The sequence below is a fragment of the Sinohyriopsis cumingii genome, chromosome 9 (assembly GCF_028554795.1).
Source record: "Sinohyriopsis cumingii isolate HCF-2022 chromosome 9, ASM2855479v2, whole genome shotgun sequence".
NCBI lineage: Eukaryota > Metazoa > Mollusca > Bivalvia > Unionida > Unionidae > Sinohyriopsis > Sinohyriopsis cumingii.
Genome location: NC_142969.1, coordinates 21540260 through 21560054, shown reverse-complemented (window position 1 = coordinate 21560054; position 19795 = coordinate 21540260). Strand labels below are relative to the sequence as shown.

General features: G+C 35.8%; 1 protein-coding gene across 1 annotated transcript in view; it reads left to right on the top strand.

Annotated features, from left to right (window-relative positions):
• The window catches only part of LOC149791369 (serine hydroxymethyltransferase, mitochondrial-like), a 41863-nt gene extending 22557 nt beyond the window's left edge, over nt 1–19306 (top strand). The window contains exons 5-7 of the mRNA XM_089971341.1: nt 12363–12444; nt 14191–14313; nt 19127–19306. Of these exons, the coding sequence (XP_089827467.1) occupies nt 12363–12444; nt 14191–14313; nt 19127–19306 (385 nt within the window). The remainder of the gene's footprint in view (nt 1–12362; nt 12445–14190; nt 14314–19126) is intronic.
• The last annotated feature ends 489 nt before the right edge of the window (nt 19307–19795 follow it).

Genomic DNA, 19795 nt, shown 5'->3' with positions numbered 1-19795 from the left:
TGGTGGTTGCAATAGTAACATTTGATCATATCGACTTCTCTTTGCATAGTAAGTATTCCAGGGGGAAAAATCGTGCATTAACATTTCCTTGCCAAGTACATAACAGTGCAGATCCTTGAAAAAGTTTGAGAAAACTTGGCCCAGATATTATGATGACTAAACAGTGTGTGATATACCAGTCTTGAGATCAAATGTCAGGGTTGTGGCAAGGTTAAAAGTAAATGATCAGAATCCTAGTCTGGACTGTAACTTTGGAAATGCTGAAGATAAATGGTGAAATATTAGCTAGATAAGTATTATGACTAGATTGTGTGTCACATAGCCAGACCAGTTCACTCTTTGTCTCGAAGTCAAGGTCACATTGAGGGGAAAAGAAGTTGCAATGATTTGCATTCTTTGCCTCTACTGATAACTGCCATCTCATCTCAGCCCACTTGGGTTTGGGTGTTGGTCTCAGCCAATGTGGGTATGTGAGAAAGCTTGTGAGTAGTTTCCTGTGGGTCAGTGGTTATTACTGGGGTTTTCCTAGGTTCTTCCTCCACTGGTTACCCTGGCCAAAATATACTGCACATAATGTGCTGAAAAATGGCGCTAGGCCCAAAACATCATCTTGCATTCTTGTATGGTCTTAAATTTTTAATCACAGATAATATTTTTGTAAAATTTATCCATAAGGTCAAGGAAACAGCTAGGGGAATTTACATCCTTGAACCTCAGAACATATATGTGTATATCATGACTGGATGCAGTCACATATCATAGTCATAGCCAAGTCTCAGTGGCACATATCAGTTGCACCCCATGTATCAACATCACATATCGCAGTTATGTCCCAATATCAGTGTAATTTATCACAGTTACTCCCCAATGTCAATGTCACATATCACTATTACACCCCAATGTCAGTGTCACAAATCACAGTCATACCCCTATGTCAGTGTCACATATCAGTTATACCCCAGATGTCTGTGTCACATATCACAGTTATACCCAATGTTGCAGTGTCACATATCAGTCATGACAATTGTCTCAGTGACACATATCAGTTACCCCCCTCTTGTCTCAGTGTTAAAAATCACTCTTGCCCCTTATCTCAGTATCAGGTATCAGTTGTTCTCTTTGTCTCAGTGTCAGATACAAGTCATACCCCTTGTCCCAGTGTCAGGTATCAGTTATGCCCCTTGTCCAAGTGTCAGATATCAGTTACACCTCCTGTCTCAGTGTCAAGATTACCAACATAGTTCAAGTTCACATAAAAAAGAAAAAATTTTTTTGACTTTTATCCTTGTTAGGTTCTTAATGAAAATTAAGCAACTTATATAATCATTTAGCTCATCCAAGCTGTTTCATTCACAAAATAAGATTTTATATAACTGCATAAAAATATTTATATCTACAAGATTTTCAAGTTATGAGTAATGGCTTACCCGACTTTCAGCATTTTTTTATGTACAACATCGAAATAATGTCCGTAATGATAAATATAGGAACCACAAACATTCAAATAATAAATGCATATGACCCAGGGGGTACCTTCGGCCCTACCAAGCAAGCATCAAGTAAGTAACATATTTGCTGTATCAGTTGTATGAATCTTTGACAGATCCATGATTTCTTTGCATTATTGTTCAGTAGTTAGAGGAGTTGATTTTTCACTTCTGGTGAAAAGTGTAAGAGTTCATATACAAAGAAAAACAATGACTGGTCCCACCAATTGCAAAGAAAAACAATGACTGGTCCCACCAATGACCATGGATCTGATGTTGAGAAAAATGAAAGTGGAGATATGCTAGAGATGAAATGGTACATATTGTGAGACAGAAACTACATTATGCTATACATTATCTGTACATGTGTCAGCTTTAAGGTCCTGAAATCATTAAAAGGATTGTCATTGGCAGGGTGGTGCAATATCAGATTGTCAGCATGTTGGCTATAATATTTTCAGTATGCAGGCTGCAGATAGACCCATACTTAACATTTGCTGATACCATTCTCTTCCATGACAAAATGACAAAAATACTTGTGAAATAATGTCAGTAATGATAAATATAGGAACCACAAACATTCAAATAATAAATGCATACGACCCAGGGGGTACCTTCTGCCCTACCAACCTAATATCACTAAGGGCAATTACTAATAACAACAACAACAATCTAATTATCTGTGGTGACTTCAACGCACACAGTGAATTATGGGGAGGTAAAAAGAAAGATCAAAGAGGGAAATGGACAACTTAGAACAATCTGGTCATCTTAACACATTAACCCCTGGAGCTTTTTGTCATTTTTGCCTGAAAATTGAGTAGGAAACACATTTTGAAAGCTATTTCTGAATAGACTAGAAAACACCAAAATCCCCGGTCATCTTTTAATAACATACTGCCTAGTTGTGTTAGAAACATCGTTTTTTGTTGGCTATTTGACTTGCACATGAGCAGAAGGGTAAAAGGGTAAAAGTTGGACTTCTTTTTTTTTTTTTTGCTAAACGAAGCCATTATTTTTGTATGGAGACCACTCTTTATTCCAAATGCCCATCTTATCCTACTTTCTGCAAAGGCTCATCTGTTTGCAGTTCATACCTGTTTGCCTTAGATCTGAGACCAGATTGGAAACAGACATCAAACTCGCTTTTAACGCACATAGGAAAACTGATCGCAACCTCATAGCGGTTTTTCTAGACCTAGAAAAAGCATACGACCTAGTATGGACCAATTGACTAATGGCCAAATTAAACCAATTTGGAATAACTGGACGCTTGTTCAACTAGATTGGCGATTTCCTCACAGGCCGGAAAATTACGACAAGAATAGGCAACACCCATTCGGAATAATTTTCACTTGAAAATGTAACACCGCAAGGCAGTGTAATAAGTCCCCTACTATTTAACCTAATGTTAAACGACCTTGACATCAATGCATCCTCCACAAAAATAAACTTGTCACAATTTGCAGATGATAATGGCATATGGAGGAATGTAAATCCTGCCAATAAAACAGTAGTTAAAGAAATCCAGCAGAGCCTAGACAACATAGGGAGATGGGCAGATAAATGGGGTTTCAAAATATCTCATGAAAAAACTGTGGCAGTCATATTCACCCCCAAACGAAATGACAACCTAGGCTATCCAAACTTCTATATACAAAATCAATTAATCAAATACGTAACAGTAGTAAAATTCCTAGGAATGTTCTTTGACAACAACCTCACATGGAAACAGCACATTGAACAACTCACCCAGAATTGTAACAAAGATCTCAATTTACTCAGGAACATCACAGGGACTGACTGGGGATCCAACCAGGAAACCCTCCTCACGATATATAAAACCCTAATTAGATCAAAACTGGATTACGGTTGCCAAGCATATAACTCGGCTAAGCAACCTGTACTACAAAAACTTGACACTATCCAGAGAAAAGCCTTACTATTATGCACAGGAACACTCCCCTCAACATCATTAGAAGAACTACGAACACTAACAGGAGAACTACCCTTAATATTACGTAGGCAAGAACTGCTTCTCCGATACTCCATTTGATTAGATACCCACCCATACAACCATCCCACCAAAATAGCTATAAACAAGTGTAAAGTTGTCTTCAAACCCCAAATCATACCCACCACACCAAGTGGCAAAGTAATCCTTGAACTAAGAGAAAAGATACCTCTACTAAAAAAAACAGGTAACAGACAATACAGACCAGAACAAATCACCGTGGTTACAAAAACCACCAAGGATTAACATTGAAGCCACCAAATTAGGCAATAAAGAAGGACAAGAAAACTTACTAAAACCTGTACTGGTAAACGAAATCAACCAAAAATACCCGGACTATGTTAAAATATATACCGATGGATCTAAAACAAACAACCCACCAAGAACAGCAGCAGCAATAGTCATCCCTGAATTCAATACACAAATGGGATCCAGATTACCTGACTATTGCTCCATTTACACCACTGAATTCTGGGCTATACTTGAATCACTACAATGGATCAAAGACAACCAAATACATAAAGCAGTCATTATAAGCGATTCCCAAAGTGTTATCAAATCGATCCAAAATCGCAATACACACTCTAGGGAACAATTCCTTGACAGAGCATGCCAATTAAACGATATCACCACAGCACATCAATTAGTCGAGCTCATGTGAATACCATCGCACATTGGAATCTCTGGCAATGAAACAGCAGACAAAGTTGCACAAACCAAACTAGGAGATAAAAACTCTATCAAGCTTAACTATAGCTCTACAGAAGCACTAAGCTTCGCACAAACATATATAGACCAAAAATGGCAAGATTTTTGGAACTCCTCCACAAAAGTTAAAAAGCACCATGAAACCCAAAAACCCATAAATAGGAACATACAGCTACCTAAGGGTACCTGTTTTGAACAGAAAACCATAAACAGGATAACTGGAAAAACTAAACTAGCAAGCAGTTTTGGAAGGTTTATAGGACCCACACCAGCAACCATTAACTGCTTTAACTGCCACACCACCGAAGATCTACACCACGTATTCAATATATGCCCAAAATGTCAACCCACTAGGAAAATATTTATCAAAAATCAAAAAGAAATTGGATCACCACACACATACCCAGAGTTTCTTATGGACTCTAATAAAAATAAACAATCAGCATATAAAAATATAAATAAATTCATAGACTCAGCAGGACTTAGGAACAAAATATAATTACTATCCCCACAAAACCAAAAGACCCAGTAACTAGCTAAATAAATTTAGAAGCCCCCACATAAAAACCCATAACATATCATTCAGTTTTATAAAAATATTAATAAATAATTCACTTATGAAGCACCTATCAAAAACTAAGGAAACTGCACAATTGGATGTCCTAGATGTCCTTAATGAACCAAGTAATCAGCTAGGACTCTGGTCCTAGATGTCCTTAACGAACCGTGTAGTCGGCTAGGACTCCGGTCTCTTGCTAAATAAAGTATAAATAACATTCAATCTCTTAAAACATTAATAAATATATTATAACTTAAAGAGGCAATATCTAAAAACTTATAAATAACATAACATAGGAAGCACACCCTAAACACCTCGACTAGTAATACCATAATAACCTTGAAAATCTCTCTTCATACATAATTTCTACTAACAACCTCTATAAACAGCATAGAACACCCCCCTCTTTAAAACATTTTTTAAAATAAAATAAATTAAAAAACCGCAAGAAACACCAGGCAAATGCAACAAGAAACCAGCGATGTGAAGCAACCAGGACCGTTCCCGAGCTCTCCTTCCCACTAATGACAGCCAACCATTCAACTGTAAGGGACGTTTATGGACCCACAGATTGAGACCAAACTATCAGGGTTCCTTGAACCCATAAAAGCCTGGGGGAGGTGGCACCATTCCCTTCCCCAGGAACAACTAGCAAGCTGCGGTGCATTCAAAAAAAAGTGGCACATGCACAATTGTGCGCATGCCACTATAATTAAACTCAACAACAACAATAACAAAAATACTTCCCTACTAGTCATTTTATCCTTTTTGGCCATTTTAAGCTTCTCCATTTGATCGGATTCAGGACTTATGTTGTTGGCAGTGTCCTTTGTTTTGCCTTGCTTCATTATTTTAGAAGCATCTCATTGCCAATTTTACGTCTTTGCTTAAATTTTGGAAGGCAGTGTGTTGTTATCTTAAAAACAATAAACAATGTGAATTCCTCATACAACGAAACAGGTCCAGATAGGAGAAAAGATGAATACAGTAATAACTGAATCCCTTGCACTTTACTTTCTGCAGATGCAAAACAACTGCTATAACCATGTGGACTTGTTTCTGTTAGTGAATAAGGAAAGCTATCGACAGTATGTGACTAACTTTTGAAATCTAGTCTCGAGTCCCTTTAGCACAGTGTGAATGAGACGTGTGTGTGATTTGGATTTTTAACGTAGCTTTAACAATTTTTCAGTCATATCACTACGATGTCTGCAGTGTTTCAGTTTATAGTGATGTCTATCATTAGGTCACATTATCCTGACCAGTCCTAACACTAACCTCTTAATGCTGCACGCTAAGCGAGGCAGCTGTTAGTACCATTTTTGTAAATCTTTGATATGACTTTGCTGGGTATCAAACCCTCGACCTCCCACATCCAAAGCGTACACTCTAACCACTAGGTCACCGGAGTGGTGTTTAAAGGAGACGTTCTAAACTTGTTATCTATTTAGGATTAATGTTACCTATTTAGGATTACTGATCACTTAATAGCCATTTTTATGCAAATTTTATGTTTCATGTATCTGCTTGGATTGAGTTTGGATGTCTTACACAGTGTAGAAGCTTCAGCCATTACTGATTAGTGGTTATTGTTTACCCTGGGCTGGAACAAACAGTTACCTTGTATTCGAATCGAATGTAGAATACATGTATTTACTACATGACATGTTGGATGTGTAGGCCTCCGAATTTGATCCATGTTGATCAGATAAGATTCAACAGGGAAACTTAATCTAAAAGACGCTATTAAATGGTGAGTATAGTACATACATCGTCAGTGAAGTTAGGAATGTCTTTGTTTGCACTGATACATGTTATTAGTGGATGACTGTGCTGACAGAATCATTAAATTAGCATGAAGTTGGCAAGGGTGGATTTTGAACTGTTTGAGTTAGTCACCTTGCCTTAATAACAATAATGATAATAAAATAATAATAATAATAATAATAATTAGTTTATTTAAAGAGGGTAACACAGTTAGCTGAAAAAACTAATCTACCTTAGGACCTTCATACAAAGGAACTTATTTATATCCAATTTGTAAAAAGGTGGGTGGGTGTTTTCAGTAGTTTTTCTTTTCTACTGACAGAAGCAAGTTCCTGCGAAGGCTCATTCTGATGAATTCTCATTTTAGAGAATAAAAAGACAAACAACAAACAATTTTTTTATTGCTGCTGAAGATTAAATTAATTTATATAGGATAGGTATTGTTTTGTAGATCTTCACTTGTATGAATATGTGTATTGAAATCACAAAATTATTGATACTTGGAAGCAATAATGAATTGTTTCACCCCTAACAATTACCCATTCTGGCTTTAATCTGCATTTCTCTACCCAGTGCATGTAGTTTTAATTAATGTAAGTATCTAATTTGCATACAGGTTATATTCATTCTCATGTCTGTCCATGTGTACTGTTTATTAGCAAGTCAGGTTATAGTCTTCTGTACTACATCAGTAAATCCCAATTCATTTTGTATTTCATTTACATTGTAAAGCTAGAAATATTTAGACAGCATCAGGTGTGTAAGTAATAATACAAAAACACATTTATATTTTGTTATGTGTACAATGAAAGAACTTGCTTGTTACAGCATATGAATATATCTTGGCTTGATGGCCATGACATCCCTACTCAATCTTTTTGCCAGCTCTGAACAAAATCCTTAATTTTGTGTATTTATTACACACCCATTTAATCTTACATGGTCAGTCTGGTGGTGTATTTATTACACACCCATTTAATCTTACATGGTCAGTCTGGTGGTGTATTTATTACACATCCATTTAATCTTACATGGTCAGTCTGGTGGTGTATTTATTACACATCCATTTAATCTTACATGGTCAGTCTGGTGGTGTATTTATTACACATCCATTTAATCTTACATGGTCAGTCTGGTGGTGTATTTATTATATACACCCATTTAATCTTACATGGTCAGTCTGGTGGTGTATTTATTATATACACGCATTTAATCTTACATGGTCAGTCTGGTGGTGTATTTATTACACACCCATTTAATCTTACATGGTCAGTCTGGTGGTGTATTTATTACACATCCATGTAATCTTACATGGTCAGTCTGGTGGTGTATTTATTTCATACCCATTTAATCTTACATGGTCAGTCTGGTAGTGTATTTATTGCACATCCATTTAATCTTACATGGTCAATCTGGTGGTGTATTTATTACACATCCATTTAATCTTACATGGTCAGTCTGGTGGTGTATTTATTGCACACCCATTTAATCTTACATGGTCAGTCTGGTGGTGTATTTATTTCACACCCATTTAATCTTACATGGTCAGTCTCGTGGTGTATTTATTACACATCCATTTAATCTTACATGGTCAGTCTCTTGGTGTATTTATTACACATCCATTTAATCTTACATGGTCAGTCTCGTGGTGTATTTATTACACATCCATTTAATCTTACATGGTCAGTCTGGTGGTGTATTTATTATATACACGCATTTAATCTTACATGGTCAGTCTGGTGGTGTATTTATTACACATCCATTTAATCTTACATGGTCAGTCTCGTGGTGTATTTATTACACATCCATTTAATCTTACATGGTCAGTCTCGTGGTGTATTTATTATATACACGCATTTAATCTTACATGGTCAGTCTCGTGGTGTATTTATTACACATCCATTTAATCTTACATGGTCAGTCTCGTGGTGTATTTATTACACATCCATTTAATCTTACATGGTCAGTCTGGTGGTGTATTTATTTCATACCCATTTAATCTTACATGGCCAGTCTGGTGGTGTATTTATTACACACCCATTTAATCTTACATGGTTAGTCTGGTGGTGTATTTATTACACATCCATTTAACCTTACATGGTCAGTCTGGTGGTGTATTTATTATATACACCCATTTAATCTTACATGGTCAGTCTGGTGCTCCTCAGTACATATGTTCATTTGGTAGTTCCATGTTGCTCTATCAGATTAGAACTAGTTTGATGTCTTCTCTGATGTCTGTGCATTTATATTTTTAGATGCAGCATATCAAACGTTTGTTAATCCCAATTTTCATTTTGAATTTCATTCACTCTATAAAGCCAAAAAATAGTATTTGGGTTTTGTTTTGTGTATTTACAGTCCTGATGTCCTTCTAAGTTCTATCAGTGTGATCTGTTTTTATCACAAACTTCATTAATGCTCAGTAACTTTAAAATGACTTGCTATATTTCAGTAAAAGTTAGTAGAGTCAACTCCTAGTCTGACAGTTACAAAGACCTACCTAGCCGCAAGCAATTTGATTGTAATATAGAGTTTGACATTGCATCAGTTTAGGCAATTTTTCAGAGATTTAAAACTGGGCTGTCTCTTTTTTTGGTTGATGGTTCTAACATGATTATAAATTCATGTGCATTCAAAAGTAAATGATTTATTTACCAAACTGTTCTTATCTGAGCAAATTGACCCAAATCATCATAGCAAATTGACTCAAATCATCATAGCAAATTGACTCAAGTCATCATACCATAAACCATAAAAGACACCCCCATCCCCACTGTGAACACGAGTGCCCAATGTATTGTACCCACTTGGATGCAACGAAGAGATACAGGTAAATCAGAAATTGTGATTGATAATCACCGTTTGTGTATTGACAATATTGATATATACCTGGTCAGCAAGCTTAAGTCCTTGATGCAGTGTCATTGTAATGATCAGTTTATATTGATAACTTGTATGTTGTCATAGTCGTAACTAGAATATTCCATTGTAACAGTCAAATTTAGTAGTGTATGCATACTCTTTTAACAAATTATGAAGTGCACAAATGTGCACATTTAAAGAAGTCATACATGGCAGTGCCTGCCAATACACAACATTAATTCAGACAAACAAGACAAAGAACATATTGATCAATAAGCGAATTCAATTACGACTGATGTAATGACAGTTGACCGCATGAAACTTACCAAAGAAAAATTCATTCAATTTCCTCGCCATCTTAATTTCACTTCATTATTGTCCTTGCATGACTTTCACCTTTTGGCTTGCATCACATATCAAGATTCCTTTAGTTTTATCAGATATGTTACTTGGCAGAATCTTTTTTAGCAGAATCTGTATGACACTAACATCGATGGTTGCATATTAATCACAGTGTATATATAAAAATTCAAGATGCAGAAAGAAATAATAGACTTGCTACAAGATAAAGATTGTATTATAAAATCTGTAACATATTCTGATCAAGGGTGTCATTGTCAGCCAGTTTTGTCTCATACTCATTTGGTATGTTCTGATTTACACAAGTTGTTAAACATTGCTGAATCTCATTAGCATTTCTCAGGTATTTTAATTTTTAGTACCTGTTGGAAATGTGTATAAGCACAAAACACTCCATTAAATACTTTACTAAAACCACTCTCAAGACATGGGCTAAATATTCCTCAAGCCCCAGATCTGGGAGTCATGCTCTTGACATTTGGACTTCCTCTGGTTTTGGCTCACAAAACATCTGACTTCATTTAATTTGATCAGTTGAATCATAACAGAGGGTGTGTGTCTGCATGTGTGTGTGTGTGTTCTTCAACCAAAATTACAATTGGATTCTCAGATCAAAGTTTAATTCTTATTATTACCTTTTCGTGTCACAGAACCATTGGAGTTGGATATTGAATAAAAACATCAACCTATTTATGCTAGAGCAGTGCACCATTTGATTTTAATCGATGGTAACTTGAGATAGGTGATCGCCGCCATTACTGTGGTTGTTGTATTGTCACAGGTACAAATTGTTTACCTCAGTTAGGACCTATGAAATGGCAGATCCAAATATTGTACCTTCATAATGAATTTTCATCCATGACAATACCCTCATTATAATCAGAATGGTGTTATAATGAAGATCCTTATAGTGAGGAAATACTGTACTGTGAGATTTTTCACTTAAATTTTCTTTACATGATTTGAATTTTCAGAACTTTGAACTATTTGAACTATTTGTCAGGTTTGATGAAAATTCAGATAATAAAAGCGTGTGAAAATATATACTTCCATACTTTAAAACCAAATTTTCATAGCCACTGACTTGCGTTTACAGTGACCAATAAATATCCTATTTTTTGTTTACATATATGTTCTGATACAGTTGTACATATTTTCAGACTGACCCAGTATTCAAGTGTTTGGGCTGTTTTCTACCTGTTAATAATGCATAGAGGAAGGGATCACATGAATATGTGTTACACATGATTATACATAGTACGGTACCGAGGTCTTGTATTTTTTTAATTATTGACCCACTTTTTGGTGACATGCTCTTGAATTTGTTGTTTATCATGACCTAACAGGCTTGCATCATCTTGGGACCAGATCAGGACATGTATGTACTGTCTATACTCACATATAAGTTGAGTCCAACTGCAATCATCATAGATCCTCATCTGCCATTGCATAATGCTCCAGCAGATCAGGGTCTGTGTTGTTTCTTCTACTGATTGCTCATAACAAACCTGCACAGATCCACATCTGCTGGCACATGAAGCAACAGCAGATCTGGGTCTGGGCATCTTGCACTTGGACTCATCTTATAAGCTTGTATATATGATACTTCCTAAACCGGTTCCATCAGAAATAAAAAACATGAATGATCTTTTGTATCCTGTTCCATTTGAAATACAAAATATGAATGATGTTTTGTGTATGTGTCAGTGTCTGATTTGGTTATTTATTACTGTTTATACCATCACCTCTCCCTCTGAGATAAAGTTGTATCATTTTGCAGACCTATAGATTTAAATTTTGTTGTTGAACTATGGTGCAAGACACGAAAATATCATGCACCTAAGGAAGATTTTTTAATGGAACTTGGGACCATTTTTGCCAGGCTTAATATTGATAAATTCATATATTTTAAAGAAAGCAGACAGAAAAATGTATAAAATTGAATTCATTTATTTCCTGTACATCAAAACCATTGTGAAGGATGCAAGTTTCATTACTGTTTCAAAATATCTGAATAATTTCATACAAAAGTTAACAGCAAAACAGTCAAATGTACAGAATGCATATAACAATAAGCAAAATTCCAGATGACTGATGATGACCGCTGACCCAGTGCATAGAGGCAGAGATTTACTTGTATTTGTAATTTACAACTGTGTACGAAGAGTGTTCACACATATCAATTTATTAGTGTTGTTTTAAAATCATTAGACTCATGAAAGACAGCATGCCTTGAAGATCACAAATCACCAGTCTGATGAAAGACAGTCGGTCTCAAAGATATAAATTTACCAGTCTAATTAAAGACAGCTTGTCTTGAAATATAAAATCACCAGTTTCATTAAAGAAAGTTATTGGAAACTTACAGGCACTAATGAAAGCTCGTGTTCTGGTGACCTTTGAAATTCCAGGTCCACTCACTTTTAGTAGCATATCAGATAAAGCCTTACATGTCATGTTTGCAAGAGTTATCATTAGTAATATGTCCAAAATGTCGTTTTTCACTTTCAGATAAAATGGTCAGCAAAATTATTTATTGATATTAAGTAGACATCGATTTTATGAAGATAGTAAAATTCCTTGCTTTGCTTATTTTTTGCAGTTTAACCCATGGCTTCATGTCGGACACAAAGAGAATCTCTGCCACATCAATATTCTTCGAGTCCATGCCCTACAGAATTAATGTAAGAGATGGTTAGTTGAATGGGTAGATTGATGGACATGCAGAGAGAGAGAGAGAGAGATGTGGCAGGGTTGGGGAGATTTACAATGAAGGCATTTCCCTATGTTTACTGTTAGATTGAGCTGCTGCTGTGCGTGTATGTGTGTGTGAGAGAGAGAGAATGGCTTGCAGTTATGGAAAAGAAATTATATACATCTTGGAAAAGACAGCTCAGAAATGTTATACCTATGATGCCAAGGGTAGGGAACACTATGTCCCCCACCCTCCAAATTTGGGGGACATGCAGCATTGTAAATGACAAAGGAAAATTGTAGCACATAATTCACTATTGGTGCTAAATGGAACTCCTTCAACAGTTTTGTGAACTTAAGTTTGTAATCAGCATTGTACAATCATATTTTCTTTGGACACTTACATTATTGCAATAAATGTTTTATCATGTGTTCGATCAACTTATGAAATCACTAGTGTGTTAATACCCTGTTAAGCTGCACTTGGGGACTTTCCATTCCAGGGCTTGCTGTCATTTGACTTTAGTGAAATACTCATTATTTACTAGCATTTATTATAATATATACATATTTTTACTTTTCTTTTGAAATTAATAAATCCTTAATTAAATGAAAAATTGAGTATTTGGATAAATTTAGTCTAATCTTCCTTGCCATAGATGTGAATTTAACCTTGAAAATACTTTACACCATTGGCCATAGAATTTGCATTGTAACTCAGCCAGCTACCACAAACAATGACTGTTTCCATTGCAAAAGATATTATTTTAAAATGAATACATCAGTTTTTATCATCTTTAGCAATTTTGGCCATTGCTAGCACCAACCTATATTTGGATGGACAAACACTAAAGAAATGTTGTAGGCATATTTTTTATTATATTTGGGCAGACAAAGGGGGGGACACATGGTACAAATTTGGGGGACAAAAGATTGCATTAAACCTGTGAGCCCATGCTTAATTTACATCACCGTTTCAAAATCAATGTCACTATCAGAATTACAAATGAAAACTGTTTTCTGCATGCTAACTTTGGCTTTCTACATTGTCTTTCAATAGAATTTGTAAATAGTTTTGCCTTTCATTGCAGTGAATACAATTGTTACATTTATGGTTGAATGCAGTTTGTTATGGTCAATTTGACATTCTGTTTAGAATGTGACAATGCATATTAATGCCAGCATTGTCTGATATTAAACATGGGGTGGGCATTTAATATATGCTTTATGGTTCTCATGTTTTAGTCATCCTATAAAAACAAGATAGAAGGAGAGTGAGAGAGTTTGGTAAAGAGACAGTGACAGATGCTATTAGTATCACTGAGGAGTAAAGATATAATTGATGTGTTTTTTAATTTGTTTTGTTGTACCAGATAGGAAGATCTTGGTAATTTACCATTCATACTTGCTTATTAGTGAAGTCAAACTGCAAACAACAATGATCCTCATCTGCTATAGCCTAATGCACCTGCCGATCAGGTCAGTGTTGTTTGGTTTGCTAATTTACTCCTAACAAACTGCAGAGACTCAAATCTGTCAGCACGTTATGTAACAGCAGATCGGGATCTGTGTAGTTTGTAATTGGACTTGTCCTATCAGCAATTTAGATGATACTTCACTTCCAAACATGTAACTCAAACAAGTTTTGAACTTGCTTATTATAATTCTACAGTCTTATATTGTTCTTTGCATAACTCTTTTTTTTCTGATAAATTTATTTTTGTTTTTTTTTACAGCCCAAGACTGGGTATATTGACTATGACAAACTCCGGTACACTGCCAAACTTTTCAGACCTAAGCTTGTCATTGCAGGAACCACAGCTTATTCCAGACTGTTAGATTATAAGGCTTACAGAGAGGTTATATCATTTTTATTATTATTAACATTTCTACTGACTTACGAGTCAATTAATTTAACTCTGTGTTTTTAATATAGTATTCTCATTAATGTATAATACAGTACTCTGATAGTTATTGCTTTCCATGAGAGCTATAATTATACCACTTTATAGTGATACAGTACTCCTATGTTATAATGTATTCCTTCATAGCCATGGAGTATACCACTTTATAGTGATACAGTACTCCTACATTATAATGCTGTCATCGAGAGCCACGAGTATACCTCTTTATAGTGATACAGTACTCCTACATTATAATGTTTTCCTTGGGAGCTACAGAGTATACCTCTTTATAGTGATACAGTACTTCTACAATATAATGTTTTCCTTGGAAGCCATGGAGTGAACCTCTTTAAAGTGATGCAGTACTCCTAAATTATTTTTTCCTTGGGAGCCATGGAGTATACCTCTTTGTAGTGATACAGTACTCCTACATTATAATGTTTTCCTTGGGAGCCACATAATATACCTCTTTATAGTGATACAGTACTCCTAAATTATTATGTTTTCCTTGGAAGCAATGGAGTGTACCTCTTTAAAGTGATGCAGTACTCCTAAATTATTTTTTCCTTGGGAGCCATGGAGTATACCTCTTTATAGTGATACAATACTCCTACATTATAATGTTTTCCTTGGGAGTCATGGTGTATACCACTTACCAGTAATTACAGTACTCCCACATTATAATGCTGTCAATAAGATTCACGAGTATACCACTTTATAGTAATTACAGTACTGCCACATAAAAATGCTATCTGTGGGACCTAGTAGTATACCACTTTTTAGTGATACAGTATTTCATCCTTATATCATGCATTTGGTAATACAGAACTCCAACATTATAATGCTGTCCTTGGGAGCCCTGATTATACCATTTTACAGTGAGTCAATTCTCACTCATTTTACTGCAGTACATGAGCCATGAAATATACCCCTTTATAGTGAGACAGTATTCGATCATTTTCCTGCAGTCCATAGGAGCAATGGAATATACCCCTTTATAGTGAGACAGTATTCAATCATTTTACTGCAGTCCATAGGAGCATTGGAATATACCCCTTTATAGTGAGACAGTATTTGATTTGATCATTTTACTGCAGTACAAAGGAGCAACGAAATATACCCCTTTATAGTGAGACTGTATTCAATCATTTTACTGCAGTCTATAGGAGCAATGGAATATACCCCTTTATAGTGGGACAGTATTCGATCATTTTACTGCAGTCCATAGGAGCAATGGAATATACCCCTTTATAGTGGGACAGTATTCTGTCATTTTACTGCAGTCCAATGGAATATATTGCTTTCTGTTGAGACTGCCTTATAATAAAGTGCATAAATTTACTACCATGTAATGAAATGTAATCACTGACCATACTTGTATTATAATAGGAGCTGTGCTATCTTGAAGGGCCTTATAGCAGGGGAGTACTGTAATAGGAACATGTCGACTTTATTCAGATTAAAAGATTATGGGTAGGTTGCTTTGTCACATATTTGTCAAGAGTACATGTTTTGCTTGCAGTGGTTTTAAGAAGAACAAAGAATGGAAGTAAGATATAGTTATCCCTCATTATAATGCTGTCTATGGGAGACATTGAGTACTCTGCCTTATATTGAAACTACCTTATTATGAAAGACATTATACAGATAGTTGTACTGTGACATAATGAAATTGGATCTACAACCATGCCTGCCTTATTATAGGAATGGTGATTGTAAGGAAGGGCCTTAGAATGAGGGAATGTTGTACATGGAAGAAGATAGGTTAACATAATACACTTTCAAATACTAGGAGAAATGGCAGCCCCCCCTCCACCACCACCACCACATAAATTAAAATTTTACTGCACAATTATAATATTCTGTAACTTGTCAAGAATTTTATTCAAAATTGTGTTAGAAGCATATAGTAAAGGTCCTGTATGTATATATGTCCAGTTGTGTGTTTAGACCAGTCTTGACTCTTTACAGTGTGGCATCTGTATTCCACGAAAACGTCTTACAGTTATTGTACATTATGAAAAACCACTTTGTGGTAAATTAGAAAATGTTAGGATTTCATGCACAAGTTTAAATGTTTCCTGAAGGTACTTCATTGATTATAAGTGACTGTATCAACGATGTGCATAATCTCATGAGTAAAACAAATTCAAAGACACGTTGGAGCCATATTTAGTTCTACTGGTCATAGACCAGAGGATATTATTGGATGGCCTGTTGTCTGTCATCCAGAATCCGTCCATCTGTTAGCACAAATTTGTTATTTCTACTTCTCCTGAACTATTTGGAGGATTGCCATAAAACTTTACACATACACGCAACCCCTGGTCTAGTTGGTCCTAAATGAACATGGTGCCGCTCATCCATCTAATATGGCTGTCACAGCAGCCATCTTGAAAATTTTACTATTGCTACTTCTCCAGAAATGGATTGTCATATTATCATGTAAAAGACTTCTTATGATACCTAGTTGATACTCAGTGAATAAGATTTAGCCAGTGTGGGTATGTGAGAAAGCTTGCCAGTAGCTTCTCGTGGGTCAGTGGTTTTTTCGGGGGGTTTTCTGGGTTTTTCCTCCATCATTAATACTGGCCGCCATGTATAGCCTATCGTATGCTGAAAAATGGCAGCCATCTTGAAAACTGTTTTATTGCAACTCCGCTGGAAAGGAAAGTCATTCTGAAAAGGGTGTTTTCACCAAGGACTTCTTATGATGTCTATTTGGTCCTAAATGAAACTGGATCTGCTTGGACGTTCAGTATTTTTCTTATCTCTAATCCTCCTGAACGGATGGTCAAATCATCATGGAGATTTCACTAAAAGACTTCTTATGATGTCTAGCTGGTCCTAAATGAAAATGGTTGTGATCTGATCTTCATTATGGCTGCCTGGATGGCTATTTTGAAAATCTTTTTAACATTTTTACTCCTGAAGATAAGTTATATTGACATCGGGTTTCCACAAGAAGAGTTTGTTCTAACAAAAATGGTTCTTCTCAGGCTTAGGATATTGCTACCACAGTGGCTGTGTTGAAAAATGTGTCATGGCTACTCCTTCTAAAGTGATGGTCATCTCGACCTGGGGTTTTCACTAAAAGACTTATTATGATGTCTGTTTCATCCTAATGAAAATGGTGCTGATCTGATGTTCAATATGGCAACCATGTTGACATCTTTATTATTGTTTTCCTTCTGAACTGAAATGCATAACAGCATGGATTTTGACCAGAAGACTCCTTATGTCGTCTAGTTGGTTCTAATGAAAAATGGTGACTTCCATCTTGAAAATCTTGTTATTGCCACAGTGCCCATCTTTAAAGCCTCGTCATAACAACTCCTTCTGAATGGATGGTAATATTAACACGGGGTTTTCACTAAAAGACTTTTTATGATGTCTAGTCTAAACAAAATGGATATGGTGCTAATCCAGCATCTAGCATGGCCACAACAGGAGCCGTCTTGAAAATATTATTGCAGCTCCTCTTGAAAGGAAAATCACACCAGGATGCAGTTTTCACTTAAACACTTCCTATGGTGTTTTGTCGGTCTTAGTTAAAATTGTGATGATCTGATATCTAATGTGGCCACATGGCCATTAAGAAAATCTTGTCACTTCTCATTGTAGATGGAAAGTCATATCAGCATTGAGTTTTCACCAGAGGACTTTCTGTGATGTCTGTATTGTATCTGCAGGTCCTGAATGAAAATGGCACAGCTCTGACCTTAAGTATGGCTGCCACAATGAGCATATTGAAAATCTTGTCACTAGTTCTCCTGAATGGGATGGTCCTATCAACCTTGGGTTTTTTGCCAAGTCTTCGAATGTTGCCTAATTTGTCCTAAATAAAAGTGGTACCAATCTTACATCTGATATGATAGCCACAGTGGCAGAGATAGCCAGCAGTTATAAAGAAGAAATGGTCTCATCTTAAAGTCTGGAAATCCTTTTTCAGACAGTAGAGCATCAGTCCCTTTGAGGAACTCTTGTTGTTTTTTGCAGTGACTACAGTGGACAGGTGTGGTTGTCAATTGAGACCTAATAACCAATCACTGTTTTCCCTTAAAGAAAAAAGAACTTATTATGTATTACAATATCAGATTATAGTTTATTTCCCATAGTTTCTTTCCCAATAAAGATGTTGCTGAAAATCAGAAATGAAACAATGTTATGATGAATCTTTGGAAGGAGAAAGATCATGTGAGAAAGTTTCCACATTGCTTGTGAGACACTTTAAAGGCACAAATTTTATTTTTAGTTGTACTGGTTATAGACCAGACATCATCCTTTTCTTTCTACCAGTGTCCATTTGTTCTTATTGGGTTTGTCCTTTAATCATAAACAAGCACACTCACAGAGAGAGGATCACTCACTCACACACACATAATTTACATATTTCTGGTTGCTGCAGTAGGTCAAAATTGGATTGATTATACCCAGATGAATGGTAGCTGCCTGTCACTGTAACTGGTGGGCATTACTTCTGACTCTTTCCATTTAGAAATTTTCATTCCTTGCAGACATTTTATATATCACAAAGGGATTTTTCATCAGCCCTTATAAACAAAGATTTTCTCATGCCAAAAGTTTCCAATGTAAATTGTATCAGTTTGTATTAAATTAAACGAAAATGACATCACTTTGTCTTTGAAAACTTGTTACCCATGATGCTTTGAAACTTAAGGTCCATTCAGTATAAATGATCAGCTAAATGCACTTTGTTTTTGTAAAACAATTCTCATATTGCTTTAACATTTCATGTTTGTTACAGATATGTGATGAAGTGAATGCTGTTTTGCTGGCAGACATGTCTCATATATCAGGGATGGTGGCAGCAGGTGTTATTCCCAGTCCATTTGACTACGCAGATGTAGTTAGCAGTACTACACACAAAACTCTCAGGGGACCAAGGTCCATATTTTTGTTGTCATATACACATTATGCAGCTTGAGGAGCATGATAAAGATATCACTTTAATGATGGTAGTGGCAATAACTTCATCACCATTTTTCTTAAAGATCTTTTTTAAAGAATCCATATAAGTTGCATTATTTGTAGATGGGATGTAGTTTTCTAACAATCCCTTTTAATAATAACTGTGTCATTGAGAGCACACTGTTGTCATGGTATTGGGTTTGATTGATTTGGCTGCCCAGGTACGACATAGGATAGACACTTAGCTCCCAATTTCCTTTGCATGGTTGAGTCAGTATTGTATTGAAAGTGCCATTAAAAGCCAGCAAAGAAAACAAACCATGCTCTCATAGTGTTGCAGAATTGCCCAGTGATCTTTTTTCAGGGCATCATGTTAGTTGCCTGCTAGACTGTGGGTATATTAAGTGCAGTAAAGACTTTTTCTGAGTGCACTGAAGCTGATATTTGCACTGCAACTCCAAAGAGAGGGTTGGGTACAGTGCACTTCTGAGACAATCCAGGTCTG